The following is a 19,193-nucleotide window of genomic DNA, read 5'->3' on the forward strand; positions in this document are numbered from 1 at the left end:
ACCTTAAGGAAAGAAAGTAAAGTTTCCAAGGTATCTAAGTAAAGGATAGACAGGATATAGCTATGGTGCCTGGAGAACTTAGAAGGTAGAAGAGATCATACTACCAGTGCATACGCAGCTCCCTGTGGTTCCCCGCTTTGCCTTCATAGGAAGCCTTCACAACAGAAAAAAATGCCATTTTTAGCCCCCTTATTCTGCAGCTCTGACTTCCAGCTTCTCCTGACAAAGGCCCTGCAGTATTTCTCACCTGAGAGATCTCTTAGAGAGCCTGTTCTTCTCTGAAGGTCTCCTTTTGCTACTCCATAGCCTCCTGCCTGCCCTCTCAGCAGCCCCGCACATCAGTGCCCTTTGCCCACCCCTCCTAACCTCCCTAAATCCCTTTGCACTGAGGAGCATCACTGCCCCCGAGCACCTCAGCTGCAACCCTCTCCCCCGCAAGTGGCTTTGAATCCTGCCTCACCGCAGCCGTGGGAGCAGCTCCTGCTCAGACCGGGGAAGAGGTCCGAGTGGCTCCCTAGAGAGGGGGAGTTCGGTGTGGTTATTTGCTAAACACTGTGTTATTACAGTGACCCCAGAGCCCGGCTGGGGAGGGAAGATTCCTGCTTGCAAATGCCAGTAATAAACTGAGCACAGCAAAGGTGGATTGACCTCCTCGATGGCTGGGCCATTTCAGCTGTGATTTGAAGTCTCAGCCTCATCCTATGTAAGGACTTGAGTTTTTCCTTCAGCCCCCCTTTCCTAAGTGCTTACAGAGTTTTTATCCATAACAGGAGAAATGAAAACCAAAATTCTAATTCTTTGATGCAAAGCAGAATCGTTTTAATGAGAATTAAACATTTGCAGGAAAAGCATTGCAAAGTAGTAAGAATAAGCAGCAGAGTGATGATACTTCATTTCATAACTCTCCTCCTCTTGGACACTGAAGAGCCATTTTGCAAGAATTTAAGTTACATGCTTTACCCCATCGGTTACACACACAGGTGGAAAAAGCAAAAAGTCTGTAAGTGGAGGGCAAAGAAATTAAAGATATGCTGTGCACTTCCAGCTCCACAGCAGTAGGACTGTCGCGATCAGTACTTTGCAGTACTTCTTGGGGAACTCTGCTGTGGATGAGGATTGTATCTCTCATTTGCCGGCTATTCCTCGCTCAGGAGCTATTTGTGCAGGGTTTAGCACGGCCCGCAGCTTCCCCGGAGGTACCTGCTGTACCGGTAGGCGTAAGGGCTGCAGTATCCAGCCCCGTAGGATCTTCCATAGCCGTACAGACCCCTGTAACCCAGGGAGCTCCCACAGCCATAGAGGCCCCCATAGCCCAGGGAGCCCCCATAGCCATACAGACCCCCATAGCCGTACAGACCCCCATAGCCGTACAGACCCCCATAGCCCAGGGAGGAGCCCCCATAGCCATACAAGCCCCCATAGCCCAGGGAGGAGCCCCCATAGCCCAGGGAGCCTGCAAGGACTGGAGCTCCGGAGGAGCCCACAGCTGAATCCTGGGGGAAGGAGCTGAGGATGGGGCCGGGGAGGGTGACGACCACGGGGGGCGGCTGGATCACGGTCGTGGAGTCAGGGCACTGCCGGACACACGGCTCGTTGCAGCTGTCAGCGACGGGCTGGGGACGGGCGATGCCGCAGCTGGTGGTGGGGCACAGGTCGTAGCAAGACATCTTGCGGGGATGGAGGTCAGTCTGCAAGGCACACTAATGGGTAGAATAAACAGAAAGGAAAGACCTGAAGAGAAAAAAATCATAACATTTTGCTTTAAGCTAATAGTAGAGTATAGGACTTTGGGTAAATAGATGGATTTCCCAGTTTGCAAACTTGGTCTCTTGTTACTTCATAATCCCCTTTTTTAAAAAATATCCAAAGTCATTTGGCGATTCAGTAGGGAAACTTGGATTTGAGTTCAGTGGGTCTAGATGAGATGTAATTTGTTATATATATTTTAATTACAGTAGCTTCTCCTTCCCACTCATCCCAGTTTTGCTGAGAGTTGTAGGTACATGGATTATGAGATGTTCCCTGTCTGGATTGCTCACAAAGCAATTTGACAAGACAATAAAAGGTCAGATGGTAGAGTTGTTATCCCGGTTCCCAGCTAGGCAGCCATTCTACTGAGACAACCTGGAAAATTTTCAATTTAAGTCAGTGTTCCAGGCTCTAATATCTTTCAAAAATCTCTTTCCAAATGACTAGTCCCAGGACAAACAAGATCTCTTCAGTAAATCCAAGAATTCTGTCTAGTTCCTCTCCTCTAAATTTAGCTATTTTCTCCAAGGATGTTTATACTTGAATAATTGTCTTTAATAGATGATATTTTAAGTTCTCTTCTCTACCCACTATGTCTTGCAAGTCTCCAGCATTGTTCTGAGAAAGAACATGGAATCAAGAACATAAAGTAAAGAGCATTTCCTATACCAAGAAAACACAGAGAACTCTCATAGATGCATAGCTTGCTCATCTCGAGTTGGATGGTCAGCTGCAATGGTGACACCCTTACCACAGGTTGAACCGCACAGTGTGCAAACCTTTGGAATAGGTTAAATGCATTCCAGTTAGGGTGGTCCTGTGCATGTCCCAGGGTTTCTGATGCCAAACTAGTACCTCTATAGTGTCCCATGAACGAAACAGGTGTACCTGCCCACCCAGAGCCACCTTTGGGATCTTTGTCCCAGTGCAGCCCAGAAACGCTCTACAATACGGATGGTGGACATCAGCTGACGTTGAAAGCTGCAGTAAAAAGATAGGTCGTTAGATACAGAGAAGAATCAGACTTACCCAAGTCACAAAGAAGTCAAGGGAAGCGTGTGGAAGAGCTGTGAGAGAGGAGAGCTTTTATAGTTTATCAGAGCACCTGGAGGTGCAAGGTCAGAATTGGTTGCCCGCCCAAATTTCAAGCACATGTAAACTGCAGAGATGATGAAATTGCTTTGCTCATTGTTAGAGTTTATGAGTCCTTTCAAATTCTTCTGTAATAGGACCTAAACATTACATTAGATTACAGAGAATTCTTTCATCTTGTGTCTTGTTGGGGAAAATTAATACCTGGCACCATTCCAGTCACTTCCTTGGAATTAGGACAGAGATTAATCCAGCTCCACTCATATTAATGTAATGTCTGGAGAGCGTCTCATGCGTTTATCGGAATCACAAACTGCTGTCATGGAGAAGATTCTTGTTTAAGTACATATAATTCACATTACAATCTCCCAGGACAGAACTTAGAGACTGTCAATGCAATATGCGGGAAGGTTGGAGATGGTTTCTGCATGCTTACCTTCCCCACCCACAGGTAGGGGACATGGCACCCTCAGGAGCTGGTGACATCTTTCAAGGGTATTTCACGCTGGCCGCAATGGGGATGATCCAGTTCCAAAGAGCAGCAGCAATTCCAGGCACCTGTGAGGCTTGCTGCAGCTAGCTTTCTAGATAGGAGTTGTATGGAAACTGAAATTTAGCTTTGAGCAGAAAGACAGTTCAGTCCTTAGTTTTGGAGTGTTCGAAGCTCTTTTTCATACAGACATTAACTGAATTAGTTTCTGCTTCCAGCAGTCACTCAGACAGTTGTATTCTCTATCAGAAATGCATGGGAAAAAGTCTGTGCAATTTTCACATAGGAGACAGAGAAGAAGCCTTTATTTTCCTGTTTTTTTTTTTTGTTTTTCTTTTTCAGAGATGGACATGAAATGAGATTCTAAGTTAAATAAAGCTACAATGGGATTATTGTGTTGATCTATAGTGATGAGCCAAACGGATTTTTTGGGGTATTGCTTGTCTGATGCTGTTAGTGCATAAATGGTACTTAAGAATAGTTAATAGTCCTGAGGAAACTGGAGCTTTTTCAGTATAAATGGATCCTAGGGTGCGAAAAGAGAAATTTGACGGAAGTGCTTTGAATTATTGACTTTGACTCTGAGGAACTCATGACCTTCTGTAATACACTGTTGTTGCTGCATGCCACAAGTCAAAATTGGACTGAGCTGGCAGTTTCTGCAAATAGGGAACAATTATGAACTTGGAACTTATCACGCGAAACAAAGGTTGCTTCCTCCCTTGTTTACCAATGTATTATTTTAACACTGCAGACTCCATGCCATAAATTATCTCTAAATTATGAGATGGGCTTTTGGCCTTTGAGGTGGTTAGAGCTTTTCCTGGGCAATAATATTTCCAAGCTTCTAGGGAACAAGTGTTTTCAAATGCCACAAACTATCCACTAATGATTTGGGAATGCACTCTTACAATTAGACTAAATGAATGTACCATTTCAGTGCCTAGCAATTACGAAATGGCATCACATTAAAATATGTAAGTCAAGGTCATTTGTGTCCTTCATGACTGAATCCCAGACATTTGCACATCCTCAGTATATAGAAGTATAAAATGAAATATAAACTTTAAAAAAAAGTAGCATTTCCTAAGCTGTATAATCAATGTAGCTTTGTCATTTTCAGTTGCACAACATCAGTTCACAGAAACGAAGGATTTGATTATTTTCTCAGAATTCTACCAGTAATCAGCCTTTATGCAGGTAAACGATTGCTCTGTCTCTATCGTGGCGTGTCTCCAGATAGCTTTAGCAAGTTGCCACCATTGGGCTTCCATTTCTATGTTCCCTTCTCCATTGCCTTCAGTATTGCCTGGTCTAAAGAGTACTGATGGATTCCTGAAGACTTTATGTCAAGAGACAGAAGACTGGATGATGTGGGTGACCCATGCTTAGCAAATGAAGTGTTTTATAATCTTAAGAACAGAAAGGGTAAGTATAATTTTGTCTATAGACGGCAACCTGGATTGAAATACACTGAGAGACATCTGTTAGAAAAACGTGCAAAACTTAAAAGGAGGCTTCGTCTCTGCTCTCTGCTTGAAGTCCCACTGGTCTTCTGCCATGGTCCTAGAATCATGATCCGAGGGATTTACTTGTGATCGAGAAAAGGAGAAGGAGAATAATCTGGGGCTCAGTCCATGACCAAGAAGGAAAGAGCTGCTTTGGCAAGTGCCTTGTTAATTAGACAATGGCCAGTGTTGTGCTCAGGAGCGAAGCCAAACAATAGAAAACCCTTTAAAGACCTCAGAAAACCCTTTAAAGACCACAAGAAGTTTTTGCTGGTTTCCTTCAGGTGTCCTATTAGTCTCACATTAAGTAGCTGAGAGTGGAAATGATGAAGATTCCTAACGATGACCCCAAAAGTTGCTCCGATGAACTCCATTTCATCAGCAGGTATCTGACAGCCTTGATGTAATGGAAAGATCTGTGCACATCAAGTGGTAGCAATTCCGATGTGCCACCCAGTGAGCCACCTCGTATTGCCTTAATAATGGAGAAGCTAAGGAAAAGAGGTAGCATAATTCCTGCTGTACCGCCAAGGAAGTGAATGGAATGATAACAGAAATGAATATGACACGTAACAATTTGAGATGAAAGAGGCCTCTCTGATGAAATGTGCCTAACATGTTTCACGTGAATTTGAACCAACAAATAAACAAATAGTCAGCAAAAGTTTGAGGACCTACGTGTCCTATTAGTTTTGGGTTTGCCCCAATTATGCACATGCACAAATTGTAGCTTGGGTGATCCCCATGATCTGGGGAACAGTATAAAAGCTCTCGCCACTCAGGGCTCTTCATTCCACCTTGCTTGCCTTATTCTCCTTGCTGAAAAGGGTAAGTGTCATTCTATGTACTCTCTTTCCTAAAATCCAAGTATCTCTCTTCTGCAAGTTTAATTAGGGTTGGAATCAACCATAAGTATTCTAAGAGTCTTAATAATGTTGGATTATTCCTCTGTATATTTGTTTTTCTTATTTGGTGTTGGACATCAAGATATTCAGGTTTCGAAGGATAAAATCAGGATTTTCAAAAATGGTCATTTCCTGTTAATACAAACATGAGCTATCAAATCAATTAGGCAACTTTGAATACATCAGTAGACAGCTTTTTCAAGTCACTAGGAGTTTTTAAAGGATTTTTCATACAGATTTTTGATATTGTGTGTTTACGTATATGTATGTGTTTGTTGAGGGGACAGGCTACCCAGGAGTCACATAAAAGTATGGTCTACGGAAGTATTGGCATGTAGAGGAGGAACTAGGGAAAACTAACCTAACTTTCATGCTGTCTTGCTCCGAGCAGAGCGCTGGACTAGATGGCTCCCAGAAGGCTCTTCTAACCTAATATATCGGTGGCTCTAGTAAAAAAAAAAAAAAAAAAAAAAAAAAAAAGGTGTGTGAGAGGTACTGAGTCTTAATTCTGCCATGGGTTTTCTTTGAGGTGGGATCAGATCCTACAGCAACAATCTTTCAGAAGAGCTCAGATCCCAGCATACTTATTTGCAGCAGACACCTAGCCCTAATTGTCTAAATGCACCAGTTTCCCGTCTGGAAAATCAGGCAAATAGTCTTTTCACCCACCCTGTGATTCTCAAGCTACTTTGCAAGCACTTCAGGGCAGGGAATGCCTCATTTAATCCATGTTTATGGCAGGCTCAGCATACTGGCAACATGATTTTAGTTGTTGCTTCTGGAAGCATGTTACAAGTCAGTATGCCAGAGTTGTTCATCCAGCTAGCCATTAATTCAACACAAGAGCTCTGCTGGTTATCAGGTTAGTCGTCTTTCTTTTTGCTAGCATGAATCAGAGTTAAAAACACCTTTTTTGACACAGAGACTGTAAGAGGGGCTGCAAAGTACAGTGGAAGGTAATTTGTTAAGTAAGTGGTAGATAATATTTTTACAGTGTCTGATAGTGGAGTAGAACAAAGAGCTACTTCTTACAGGAAACCAAGCATAAGAAACTAGGAATGAGACCATAAACATGATGAAAGGACAGCATGCAATCTCAGCAATGCTGATTTTTAGAAGAGGGAAAGGTGTCACACAAATAAAACTAAACAGGAGGAAGGAAAATAAAGAACTGAAAGATAAAGCCATTATTCTAGTCTGCCTGTGCAATTTTTAAACTCTTTTTCCAGTAGAACGTGTGCCTTTTACTTACGCATCAGTGTGTGTTGCAGACTTACCTCCATCCCTGCAAGATGTCTTGCTACGACCTGTGCCCCACCACCAGCTGCGGCATCGCCCGTCCCCAGCCCGTCGCTGACAGCTGCAACGAGCCGTGTGTCCGGCAGTGCCCTGACTCCACGACCGTGATCCAGCCGCCCCCCGTGGTCGTCACCCTCCCCGGCCCCATCCTCAGCTCCTTCCCCCAGGATTCAGCTGTGGGCTCCTCCGGAGCTCCAGTCCTTGCAGGCTCCCTGGGCTATGGGGGCTCCTCCCTGGGCTATGGGGGCTTGTATGGCTATGGGGGCTCCTCCCTGGGCTATGGGGGTCTGTACGGCTATGGGGGTCTGTACGGCTATGGGGGTCTGTACGGCTATGGGGGCTCCCTGGGCTATGGGGGCCTCTATGGCTGTGGGAGCTCCCTGGGTTACAGGGGTCTGTACGGCTATGGAAGATCCTACGGGGCTGGATACTGCAGCCCTTACTCCTACCGGTACAGCAGGTACCTCCGGGGAAGCTGCGGGCCGTGCTAAACACAACAGGAAAATCCACTGAATAACATACGGGTGAAAAAAACTGCAGATTTGCCCTTGAGCAGATGAGCGACAGCTTTGTGTAAGCACTCACGAATCCTGCTCAGGGCAGCACCTCTCTCCATGCTCCATGTCTCTCCTTTTTTCCTTTGAGTTCGGCTCTGATACCTTCCCAGGTTCAACTCCTTGCCTTCTTCTACTTTATCATGTTTGTTACTGAATGCAGTAAAACATGTAACTTAGTACCTTTGAAAATGTAGTTGACTCTGACATCTTGAATATACCTTCTTGATACTGCAAAATATTTTTGTTCCTTTTCATTGTCATTAAACTTTTGTTGCATCACTAAAAAAAAAAAACCTTTGTGGTTTTCTGTTCCCATCCATTCAGAGTTTGCCAGCTTCTCTGCGTAAAATTGCCTATTACACATTTAGCTGCAACAACATTGTGCGAACCCTCCTTATGTGGCGAAAGCCTCCGTGGTGAGGCCTTGCTTAGGCCTCTTTCATCCCTGAACTGGAACTATACGGCCACGACACCGGCCATAGGACAGCAGCCTGCTCCAGAAACATCTCACTAGATTCCCCACTCCTGAAAACTTCTGAGCCTGTGAGATAACACCTTGAATCGCGTAGTCACACGCAGAAAGCTCGGCCCTTGTGTATGCGGCTGCAGACGTGCAGTCCCGCGCCGAACGAGGACTCTCGCCACCACACTTCTTCATGGAAGATTGGCAGCTGATATTTAATGAATTTCAGAATTTGTGTTTCTCTAGCGCTGAGATGGAGGTGCGCCGACCGGCCTGGGTCCGGGCACCACTCGCTGCCTGGGGCTGAAAATCCGTGTGAAAGTCTGTTGTGGTAGAGACTAGCCAAAGCTCCCGGGACGAAAGGAGCCCTGACGTATGGGCACTGGCAAAGATCCCGCTGCGCCGTCCTGAAGGAAGGAACTAAACAGCCAGCCCGGAAAGGTGACGGCAACGGTGGTGGCAATGGCTGCGGGCTGCGTCACCGTCCTGAAGCCAAGGCACTGGCTCCTCGCGGCCATGGGCAGCTGTGCTGGATGCGCTTGTGGGCAAACATCACAGCAAGGCATCTCTCTGCAGTGAAGGTTGATCTGAAACGTGATGGGAACCGTGAATTAACACAGCGCAAGTTCCCCTGGAACAGGAGAAAAAGCCTAGATCCCATGGTAATGGGAAATGTGCGGCTGTACGAATCCGTCGCAACACCAGTTCCTCCCAGATCCACCCCCCAATTGCAACTGCCCAGCTAGCACCAGCTCGGAGCAGTGTAATTCCTCAAATTTGTGTGAGCCCTGTAGGAAAAACAATTTTTAAGTCATGGTTAATCATTGCTTAGTGGAAACATAGGGCTATAGAAGGTCACATGCCTCATCAGACAAACGGCTGCTCTTATCTTGTCTCTGATAAAGCCAGCTCCACCTGCTCTGACGTTATGTGCAAAAGTCCGGATGCTATCCGTTACGGAATAGCTGCCCGAAGGCGTACCCGGCTCCTAACGCCCGGGAGGCCCTTTCTGCCTGTAGTAAGGAAGCTTTACTTACATCTCTTTGAAGTTTTGGCTTTCTTCCACATAAATTAATTAGGAACAGCAGCTGGATCAAGTAATTAACTATCAGAAACTAACGAGAAATTAACTCTCTGCTTTTAAACATGGCTGTGATTGAGGCCTTTGCCTTTCGAGAGCACAGTACAGTTTGGAGCACTGTAGTCCTGGGTTTTTGAAGCTGTTCAGCAGGTTACATCCCTGAGATTTGACCCAGTGGAGAGCTGACAGCTCCTACGCAATACACTGTGGAAAATACCAGCTTAGCCCTAAAAACCTGCATATTACATCTCCTCCTCATAAGCCGTAAAAAAGGATTAATTTAAACTTACAAAAAAAGAGCAGTTTGATACCTAGAAAATGAGTGGGTCCAAGAAGAAAAAGGCAAGAGAAGTAAATAAACAGGATTTGGAAAAGAGTTTTTTTTATACAGTTCCTCAAACTGCTTGAAGGACCTGAGACCCACATTAACAGCAACCCAGATTTACTGTGCATGGTTCACCTCAGAATGACGAAATGGTTTTGCTCAATATTTATGTTTCTTATTTGATTCAAATTCTCACACTGCATGAAATGCAAATGACAAAACAAACATTTCTTTCATCTTAACGCTTAATTGGCAATGTTCATTCCTGGTAATGTTCCATTAACTGCATTAGAATGACAGGAGGAATTATGTTGGCTTCATTTCTTTACTCATTTCATTGAGCTGACATAAGGATGGAGGCTCTGATGTTAATCATAATTGCTATCTGCTGTCATATGCAGGTTTTCTTTCCATCTGTCTTCACCCATGCCAAATAAAGTATAATTGATACAAAAACATAGAGTTTTTCTTGTGAGATCAGTGATCTTTCTATCAGGTTGGAATTCACATTTGAACAGGACCATCCTGCACCGTTTCAGTGGAAAAATCAAAAGGCTCATTACAAAGTACTTTCTTAAATCACCGTGGCCCGCCTGCACCTTGCTTCCCAGACTATCCAATCCTTCTGTTCCCGTATATCTTAGAGGTAAATTCGTTGGTCATGACAAAGATAAACAGTTTCTTAGCCAGATTACAGGCAACTCATTAGATGTATTTCTTAAGGGAGCCACACGTGTTTGTAACACAGAAGAAAAGCGGAGAGCTCACGGCTGGACTTGGAATATTCTAGGAGAAGCTTTGGAAATATGAGGACAGATCAGATGTTGCAGAACATTTTGCCAGTAACACTGTAGGGCACGGGTCAACTCAGAGGAGTGAATTCAAACAACATCAGAGTTAAGGAACTTGGATGCAAAAATAAGCTTTGCTGCCTCAAAGCGCCCCTAAACCTGGAATAATGGTGTCATATCCCTTCAGAGTAAAATATAATTTTCTGTTTAAACACCATTTCAGTTACTAAAATAATACATCTTCTACTGGTCTCCCCAAACAGCAAGAGCAAGTTAAAAAAAACCTGAGCCAAAGACCATTCGCCAGCGTCCGTGGGTTCCTATTGGTACGGGATCACTCTCTCATTTTCTGGCTGTGGGTGGGAACAGGATCAGAGGATGTCTTCTACCTCACTGAAAATTTAATTGCAAGCTGCGTAAGTAGATTAGATTATAGCCTAGCTCTGAAGGGCTGTATCTTAAATACAAATGTGTACGACAGCAGGTTATAGCTCTGATTAAAATCATTACGGGACGTTAATGAAGGAAGTGCTAAATACATAAAACCATTTTAATTCCTCCTGCAGTGCCAGAGAGGAGGGTGGAATGATGCTAGCAGCAAAGCTGGTCAATTAGGCTCCCAGATGAAAGAAACCCGGGAGCTGGAATGTGCATATCAGGCTATTTAGAGGTTTAGGGTGATTTTGCAAACAGCAAGCCAAAACAGTTTCATCACTTGGAGAAGTTAAAAGTACTACGAATTCGGGCTGGTCGGTGACTATGACTTCATGTGTGCTGTGTGCCTCAGCCCCCCAGGCCGTCTGAAGCGCGGTATAAAAGGTGCTGCTGCGCAAATCTGTTCATCTCCTTCTCCTGCATATTCGCCTTTTCATCAGGTAAGTCTGATCCTATTTCATCTCTTTCTCAGTAGCAAAATGCCTTTGCACTGTAATTTTCAGCTTAGAGTTTTGTTCGCTACCATTATGCTGAGATTTCAAGAATCTTTTGTGATTCTCTTCTTTCTTTTTCTCTCCCTTTTTTCTCTTTTTTTTTAAAGTATGCTTATAAGCTTTGTTATTGGCAGGCTCCAGGAGTAAAAAACAGGGTTTGAGGCATTTATTCCACTGTAATTCAAATTTGGGCATGCTTGTTCAGCCAGCAGCCTTGAGAATGTAGGGAGACATAAGCTTTAAAGTGCAGAATTGTCCTGTACCGTTTCAGTGAGTGACTAGGTCACAGAGACGTGGCTATATCCTAAGCTGTGTTTAATGACCCAGCTGAAGAAATCGATTACCTGCATGGCAATTTTATTGCAAAGTAATTCTAGCTGTAATTTATTTTTTATGGATAGGTAAAAACTAACATTTGGAAGGGATTTATTTAAATGCTTCTTATTTTCCACAGTCGCAACAGGGGATGTAGGAGGGTGGTCTGATCCAATACGTTTCTCACATATAGATTTGTTAACTGAGATCCGGATTAGCTGTTTGAATACACCAACTTCAGTGCTTTGATTCCCTGCATTGTAGGGCTGCTTTCTGAACAAAATAATATTTCCTGATTTTTACTGGAAGCACGGCTGAGCCACAAGCTTTAGTGACCAAAGCTTTAGCTGAAATAATAGCTTGCAAGCTGAATTATTATCTGGTACAGAAAGACAGCTCCTTATGTTTTCCCCATCTACTCCGTACTCTGTATGAAATTATATTGTTGTGCTAGGAAATATTTGGACAGAATTATTTTATAGGGTATACTGACTTATGACACGGCTTCCGCAGCTGCTGGATTTCAGGCTGTGCTCAGCAAGGGGGTGTGCTCGTATTTTAGTACAAAATGTCCTGCTGACACACCGTGTTTCTCTGGGAGGGAATAAGAAGAAAAGAGGCAGCACTTTCCAAAGGTTTGGCAGGTGGGACAAGTACGGGGATTAAGGGATGCAGAAGATCAGGGCAGTGGTGAATGACAGGAAAGTCTGCAAACAGCGTCAACGATTTTGCCTATTCACCTGGCTATCGGTTTGCACGTTCCCGACAGCACGGCACCAGACGTCTGACCTCCAGTAGAGCTCGTGCTTACTTGGCTGTTTCAGGATCGCCTCTGCGGGGAAGAAGTGTCCTGCTACGAGCTGTGCGTCCCCCAAAGCGGCGGCGCCTGCCCGCGGCCCATCGCCGCCAGCCGCAACGAGCTGTGCGCCCGGCAGTGCCCCGACTCGGCGGCCCTCATCCAGCCGCCCCCCGTGGTGGTCACCTTCCCCGGCCCCATCCTCAGCTCCTGCCCGCAGCAGTCCGTCGTGGGCTCCTCCGGGGCACCCGCCTTTGGCGGCTCCTTCGCTTCGGGGGGATGCGTCACCTCGGGGAGCCTGTCCCCCTTCCCGTACGGCACCGGCGCTGCTCTCGGCTGCGGATCCGGGGCTTCAGCGCTCTCGGTGCTCGGCGGCGGGTGCTGCGTCCCGTCCACCTCCCGCCGGTACGGCCGGCTCCGCGGAAGCTGCGGGCCGTGCTAACGGCAGCAGAAACCTGCGGAAGAGCACGGGATGACCGGGAGTAAAGATGCTGATTCGGAGCGGTGAAGAGGAGGAGTGCTGCCTTCCTGCAGCTCTGCAGCAGAGCACTTCTGATCTTTCTCCTTTTCGTTTTCCCTTCAGCTTCTATTTTTTTGTTCCCTACCGTCAGCTGTTCCAGCTTTCCTATTTAACTGTCACGGAGCAGACTCTGCAATGTGAAAGCCATTGGTACTGACAGTTATCTCCACCAATAATTGCACGACAGACAGAAGAAAGCCATCAGAGAAAAGCAGTGTCTCTGAGCAGGACGTTTATTGAACAGTCTCTGAAACTGTCCGGAAACAGATGTTTCCTATTCTGTGATAGCTAACTTTGCAAATAGAGGCATTTCTTTCTCATTAAATTTTGTTGCTTCTTACAGTGGCCTTCTGGTTTCTCTTGCTTGCCCCCCCCCCCCCCCCCCCCCCCCCCCCCCCGCTTCATGCACAACCGGTTCTGGGTGATAATGGGCCACAGACGGGACCAAGCTGCTAACGGACCGGTGGTACCATATAGCGTGCACAGAGTGCTTTTACAGTGTGTCATAAATGTTTCCTTAATGACACTCCTGAGTAGGAAGCTTTCAATCCTATGAAGATATCAAAGGTTAAACATAACATGTATTTACGACTGAAGTGGATGCCCAGCAGAGGACTCTCCAAGTCTAAATTTGCACTTATAAAATCACTGAGACGGTACTTATCTTATGCCATTTACATTGCTCAGGCTTCCCAAGTAGCTGATGCTTTTCTTGCTCCTTGCAGTCTTTAGCCGTCCCACCCCCACCGAGGAAGGGAGCGGAACAACAACCCCCGTTTCCTCTAAGTAACAGTAGTACAACAAGGATCACAGGAACAACGGAGACTCAGGGCATCTGGCGTGTTGGGAATGTGGTCGATTCTAGTTGTAATGAGGCTGCAGTGAGGCACGTTCACTGCTGTGCAAACAAAGAATAAAGCCAGTCCCTGCCCTGAGGCGCTTCCAGAGTACCTAGACAAGACAAGCAAAGCGTGAGCATCATCACTCTTTCCTTTTTGGGCAGATAGGCATCTTTTATACAGAGTTTAAAGGACTTATTTTTTTTTCTCTATTCTGATAAAACCATTAGTTAACATCTGCCACAGGTTACATAGGAAACACCTGGCAAAGCTCAGAACTGAGTTCATCTCTCCAAGATCCCCGTCTAACAACTGACACAAGATAGGTTTGTATTTCCAGTTTTCTCTTCCCCTTGTTAGCTCCAGGTTTGCTCTTCTCATCTAGTTAGAGGAGGAAAACAGGAGGGAGAAAGGAGCGCACAGTGGGATATTCCTGGAATATTCTGGTGTCAGGAACTCTGGCACAGATTGGGACAGGGAGAATTTCAGTAATGTGAATTTCCACGTTAATATTCAAACTTTGGCTGTAATCTCGGTCAGTACTCTGACTGCCATGAGTCACTTATGCTGGTGCTCAAAACAGAAAATATTGTTATTATATATTTTTTTAAGATAAATCTCTGAAAGTGAGATAATCAAACTGGCACATATTCATGGACTTCTGCTTACACTAGCTGAAAGACTGCATCGCATGGCAAGTAGTATAGAGGACACAAGAAATTTCCCATACAGTCCATTGAGAGACATTTCAGGAAATAATAACAGATTACAGACACGGCTTATTATAGGATGTTTCCTGACTAAATAGGGAATATGAACGAAAAAAAAAATCCTTTAAGTTTCACTGCTAGAGTATTTTATTTAAAACATCTGAAGTATTAGAATTCAGATCCTACAGTTGCAGAACTGACAAAAGGCTGACTGTAAATAGGCAACTTGCTAATTCCTCCAGAATCAGATCCTGGGAGGAAGCTGGCAGCCAGCAAGCGTATTTCTGGTTCAGTTATATTGAGTCATTGCACCTGCAGGCCATTTACCAGCGGTGCGAGTCTGAACCACAGAAAAAACATTAGGCTCTATTACTGAGTAAGTATTTAGTGAAACCATTTATTAAAATCAAACATGAGAGGCTTAACTCCCACAGATATCTGTCTTGAACTGTAATTCAGTGCGTGGGGAGAACAGATCCTTTAAGCTGTGTTTACAATGTCTTTATGAATCAACTTCTGATTGCATCTCCTTTATTGAGAGCGTTACCCTGTGTTAGGCTATAAACACATGCTCATAACATTTTTAGACTAGACAGAGGAGAGAGCAGTGACCTCTACGGTTCAAGCTCAGACAGCGATCCAATTTCATTTACGATTTCTTCCTGTTCTAAATAGTTACGTGCTTCGATGACCTTTCTGCAGGGTTTAACATGATTCACAGCTTCTGCAGTATTGCTATCAGAGCCAAGGGGAGGAACAGGAGCCAGAGTCACTGCCACTTACTGCTGACCACCTGGACTTTCCCGGTCTCCCACAGCTGACCGAGGAATGCAGGAGACCTCGCAGTCAAACACGGTCCCAGCACCGCAGCAGCTAAGGCAGCATCAGGAGCCCAGCAGCAACCTGCACTCCTCCCGCCTCGCATCTGCATGTGATCTGCATTGTGGCTGCCAGTGAAATAAGCTCTCTTAATCTTCTGTTGGGTTTATCTGCGAGTCTGCTCACAGGTGTCTGTAATCCAAGTTCAGCCTTACTGCCCTGGCTGAGCAACCCTCTGGAAAGTGACGGACTACTACTTGTCAAGAGAAGTCTGAGAATAACAGAAGGCAGTTAAAGAATCATTCCTCAGTATTTCCTCTGGTATATGACTGCAACATGCAGATTCAGAGTGGCCCACGAGAATCAGCGAATGCAAGTTTTGCAGTTTCTTCCATCCAAGTGACAATCTCTGAGGGTCAATTTACCAAATAACGAGGCTGTGGAGTGCTGCCTCTTCAAGCTCCCTTCAAAGTCATTAGAGTCCGTTATTCAATTAGTAGATACTAACATGCTCTATTTATAGTCCAGGCTTTAACTTCTGGCTCCCACGTGTGTGGTTGCAGTAGCGTAACAAGTACGTGGGCAGAGCAGCTTCACCCCGGTGTGCTGACAACATTCGCAGGGAAAGCTCCCCGGCTGCACCCCTGTACAAAAGCATGACAAACTGGCAACTGCTGCAAGTGCAGTGCGTAGGTGCAGCAAGACAAAAAATGCAAAGAGGATGGATGCTGTTTTGCTTTTCTGGATAGCATGAAAACAACACTCTCCCCCCCCCCCCCCAAAAAAAAACACCCAAAAAAACCCCCTGCATGCATCTTTTAAAGTGATAAACACCATAAAGATATGTCTGGAAAATATCTCATCTAGTTGTACTGGTCTGCAGAGCTTTGTGGCAGTGGTCTGCATACCTGTGCAAATGAATACTTCCCCTGTGACAGCGTCCCAGCAACTGCACGAATAACCATGCAGAGGACTGGAGACAGGGGAATGATAAAAGCAAAGTCTCCAGATGCCTCCTGACAAGAAAAAGGTGTTGTCTGCTGAAGTCATTGTAGCCTCATCTCATTTCAGCTGGTTTTACAAGTCAGGTCACACCTCCAAACACTTTGAAGTTGTTACCACACATCAGTTCCTGTCCAGATGAATTTCTCCTGCATAAGAATGGGGCTTTTCCCGGACTTAGCCTGCTGGAGCACAGGGAGGTATCCTGGTGTGCTGCAGGTATTCCCAGGAACCACAGGCTCACACAGGGAACAGCAGAGGTGCAGAGCAGTGCATGACCCCTCATACCTGGGGTCTGGGACAGCACTGCAAGCACAGGAGGTGCTGAGAGGAGGGGGCAAAGAGGAAGACCTGAGAAATATTCTTTATTTATTTCAAGCAGCACTGCCAAGAGTTTAGAGGTATGAATGGGAAAGTCCAGAGAATTTAAAGAATTTCCAGAGAAGGGGGACTCTCCAGTTAAAAAGCCCTGGTAGCTAGTCAAAGGAAAGTTCTGCTCACAGATGATTACCAGCTACTTTTAAACAATGGCTTTTATGAAGTCAGTATAAGGTATGGAGTTAAGTTGGAGCCTTGGGCAATTGGTGAAGCACAAGGAAGAGCTTCAAAGTTACTCATGTGTTTAACTTTGCTACTGTGCAGCCAGAACACATGCAGTAACCACACCTGTCCTGGAGGAAGTTTCAAACCTAGTTGTAGGAGTTACAGCACTTGTTTATTGCACATAAAATTACTTTCTTGCGGAAGCCAATCATTATGCTTCCTCCTGCTCAAAGGACCTGGTCATCTTCCAGCTTTAAGTGTTGAGTGCAACTGAAAACACAAACACTGTTGATTCTCATCCAGAATGGCTTATGCACAAAAAAGTGGTGGACAGAAAGAGGCTGGAAAACTCAGAATTTTGATGCTGAACACTTTAATGAGAAAGTAAAAAGTAAAATGCATTAATGAGAATGAAAAATACAGTCTTTAATGAGACATGGGCAACTTATTCTCTGTAACCAAAGAATTGCTCCATGACCATGCATTCCACATGCACTACTCTTTTTTTCATAGCAAGGGAAGACTTATGCAGTCTTGTCCCACTTTCAATCAAATAAAGATCACTGATATAACCAATTCATGGATATTATTATCAGGAGCCACTGGAGAGAATAACTGTAAAAATAAGTTAAATCATTAGCTTGAGAGTTCCATAAAAGCATGGTTTTTCAGAGATGCTGGGCTGTTGCTCCTGGAAAGCCATGCTAGTAACAGTCTGTGGAGGTGCATCTTCCTCTGCCAGGCAGCTGATCCTTGCTCATTCTTCACCGCACATTTAGCATGGTCTGCAGCTCCCAAAACCATACCTACTGGGCCCAAGGGAAGAATATGACCTCCCAAAATTGTACAAGCTCCCAGATTCATAGGAACCCTGGGACCCCAGAAAGCTCCCTACGCCTGATGGTGCTGAGCTGCCCACCACACTCTCCTGAGGGCAAGAGCTGAGAATGGGTCCTGGGAAGGTCACGACCACCGGTGGTGGGTAGATCACAGCTCTTGAGTCACCGCAGGACGTGACACACGGCTGGCTCCAGGCATTTGCAATGGGCCGAGGGCAGGTCACCTCACAGGGCGCAAGGCAGCGGGAGCTGATCATCCCTCTGTAGAAAGACGTCTTCTGGAAGTGGAGATAAACCTGAAACACATCATCAATACAACACAAAATTGAAAGCTCAGATACCAAAACAGTGGAGACTGAGCAAGGAAGAGAAAGTGGAAGCTAGGGAGAAGAATAGATGGAGGCCAATGACTTCACAGCTGTGTCCCTGTTCTAGTCTTCTCATGCCCCTCTTCCCTGGAGATCAGTCTCCATTTCCTTTGGCTCCCAATTGTGGAGCTGATTTGATGCATAAAGCAATCATTATTACCAAAGAAACTGTGCCTTTCAACTTGAGCTATCCTCATCTCTTTTACCACTTCTTTTCCACCATCTCTTTCCTGATTATGACTTCCTGTGATCGCTTTTTTTTTTTTTTTTTTTTGTATAAGTATCTGCAGAAGTGAATAGAATTACTGGCTAGCACTTACGTAATAACATATCCTTTGCTGGTTCTGTGCCACCTCTAATCATTACAATTGTATGAGGCAAGTCACTGTTATTCCGGCTTTATGAAAGAGGTAACCGAGGCAGAGGCATGAATGCATTGCCCAGAGCCATGTAGGGAGGTAACAGCAGAGGAAAAAAATTCCTGCAAGCCTAGTTGTGAGTGACACTGATATTCCCAAGTCACTTAGCTACTGCAACCAGCATCAGGGCTTCCCTGCAGGTGCCATGCAAGATGGAATAAGAAGGAGCTCCGTTGCTGAAAAACTCATAAGGAGAGCTTGTTCAGCAGAATATCCCCATTTGGGCTGGGAATGCAGCACAGTAAGGTTTCCAGCAGAGCTAGGACTGCTGTGAATGTCGTCCCAGCCAGGGCAGAAACAGGAGCTGCGCATGATTTTGTTGAGTCCCTGCAAGTGCTTTAATCAGAATCACTTGGTCACTCAAAATTGCTTTGCAGTTCCTCTTAATCTCTGCCCTGCCTTGTTAAAGCCCTTAAAAAGAAAAGCTGGGAATAAAGAGCCAACTATGACAAGCAAGCATATAGTGTAATGCATAACAGGCTTCATATTTGCTCAGAAATAATTGCAAAGAACAAAAAAGGTTACTAATATTGGCTTTGTAGTTTGTTTTTAGACTTAACTTGATTTCACAGTCACTGTTACAAGTTAATGAGTTCAGAGTAAGGCATATTCTTAAAGGCAGGATGATCAGGCTGCAGACCCTTCAGTTTTCATTGATTTTTTTTTTTTTTTTTTTTTCTCCAACCAAGTTTCCTCAGCTAAGGATGCAGCTCTAATACAGGAATATCAGCAGTAGTGCTCTTCCTACTCTGTATCTTACACAGCCAAGAAGAAAAAAATAAAAAAGAAAAGAGGAGAAAAAAACACCACTAGGGAAGATTCATGAATGCAGAA

General features: G+C 45.0%; 2 protein-coding genes across 2 annotated transcripts; one reads left to right on the forward strand and one right to left on the reverse strand.

The window, feature by feature from the left end:
* Positions 1 to 800: 800 nt before the first annotated feature.
* LOC112994533 (scale keratin) lies at positions 801 to 4,231 on the reverse strand. Its single transcript, XM_064499007.1, has one exon. It carries the CDS (start codon positions 1,665 to 1,667, stop codon positions 1,170 to 1,172), a length of 498 nt encoding a protein of 165 aa, XP_064355077.1. The 5' UTR covers positions 1,668 to 4,231; the 3' UTR covers positions 801 to 1,169.
* Positions 4,232 to 7,021: 2,790 nt separating this feature from the next.
* LOC112994537 (scale keratin-like) lies at positions 7,022 to 7,883 on the forward strand. The gene has a single exon (XM_026118954.2). It carries the CDS (start codon positions 7,037 to 7,039, stop codon positions 7,532 to 7,534), a length of 498 nt encoding a protein of 165 aa, XP_025974739.2. The 5' UTR covers positions 7,022 to 7,036; the 3' UTR covers positions 7,535 to 7,883.
* Positions 7,884 to 19,193: the final 11,310 nt, after the last annotated feature.

The sequence above is a fragment of the Dromaius novaehollandiae genome, chromosome 29 (genome assembly GCF_036370855.1).
Source record: "Dromaius novaehollandiae isolate bDroNov1 chromosome 29, bDroNov1.hap1, whole genome shotgun sequence".
Lineage (NCBI taxonomy): Eukaryota > Metazoa > Chordata > Aves > Casuariiformes > Dromaiidae > Dromaius > Dromaius novaehollandiae.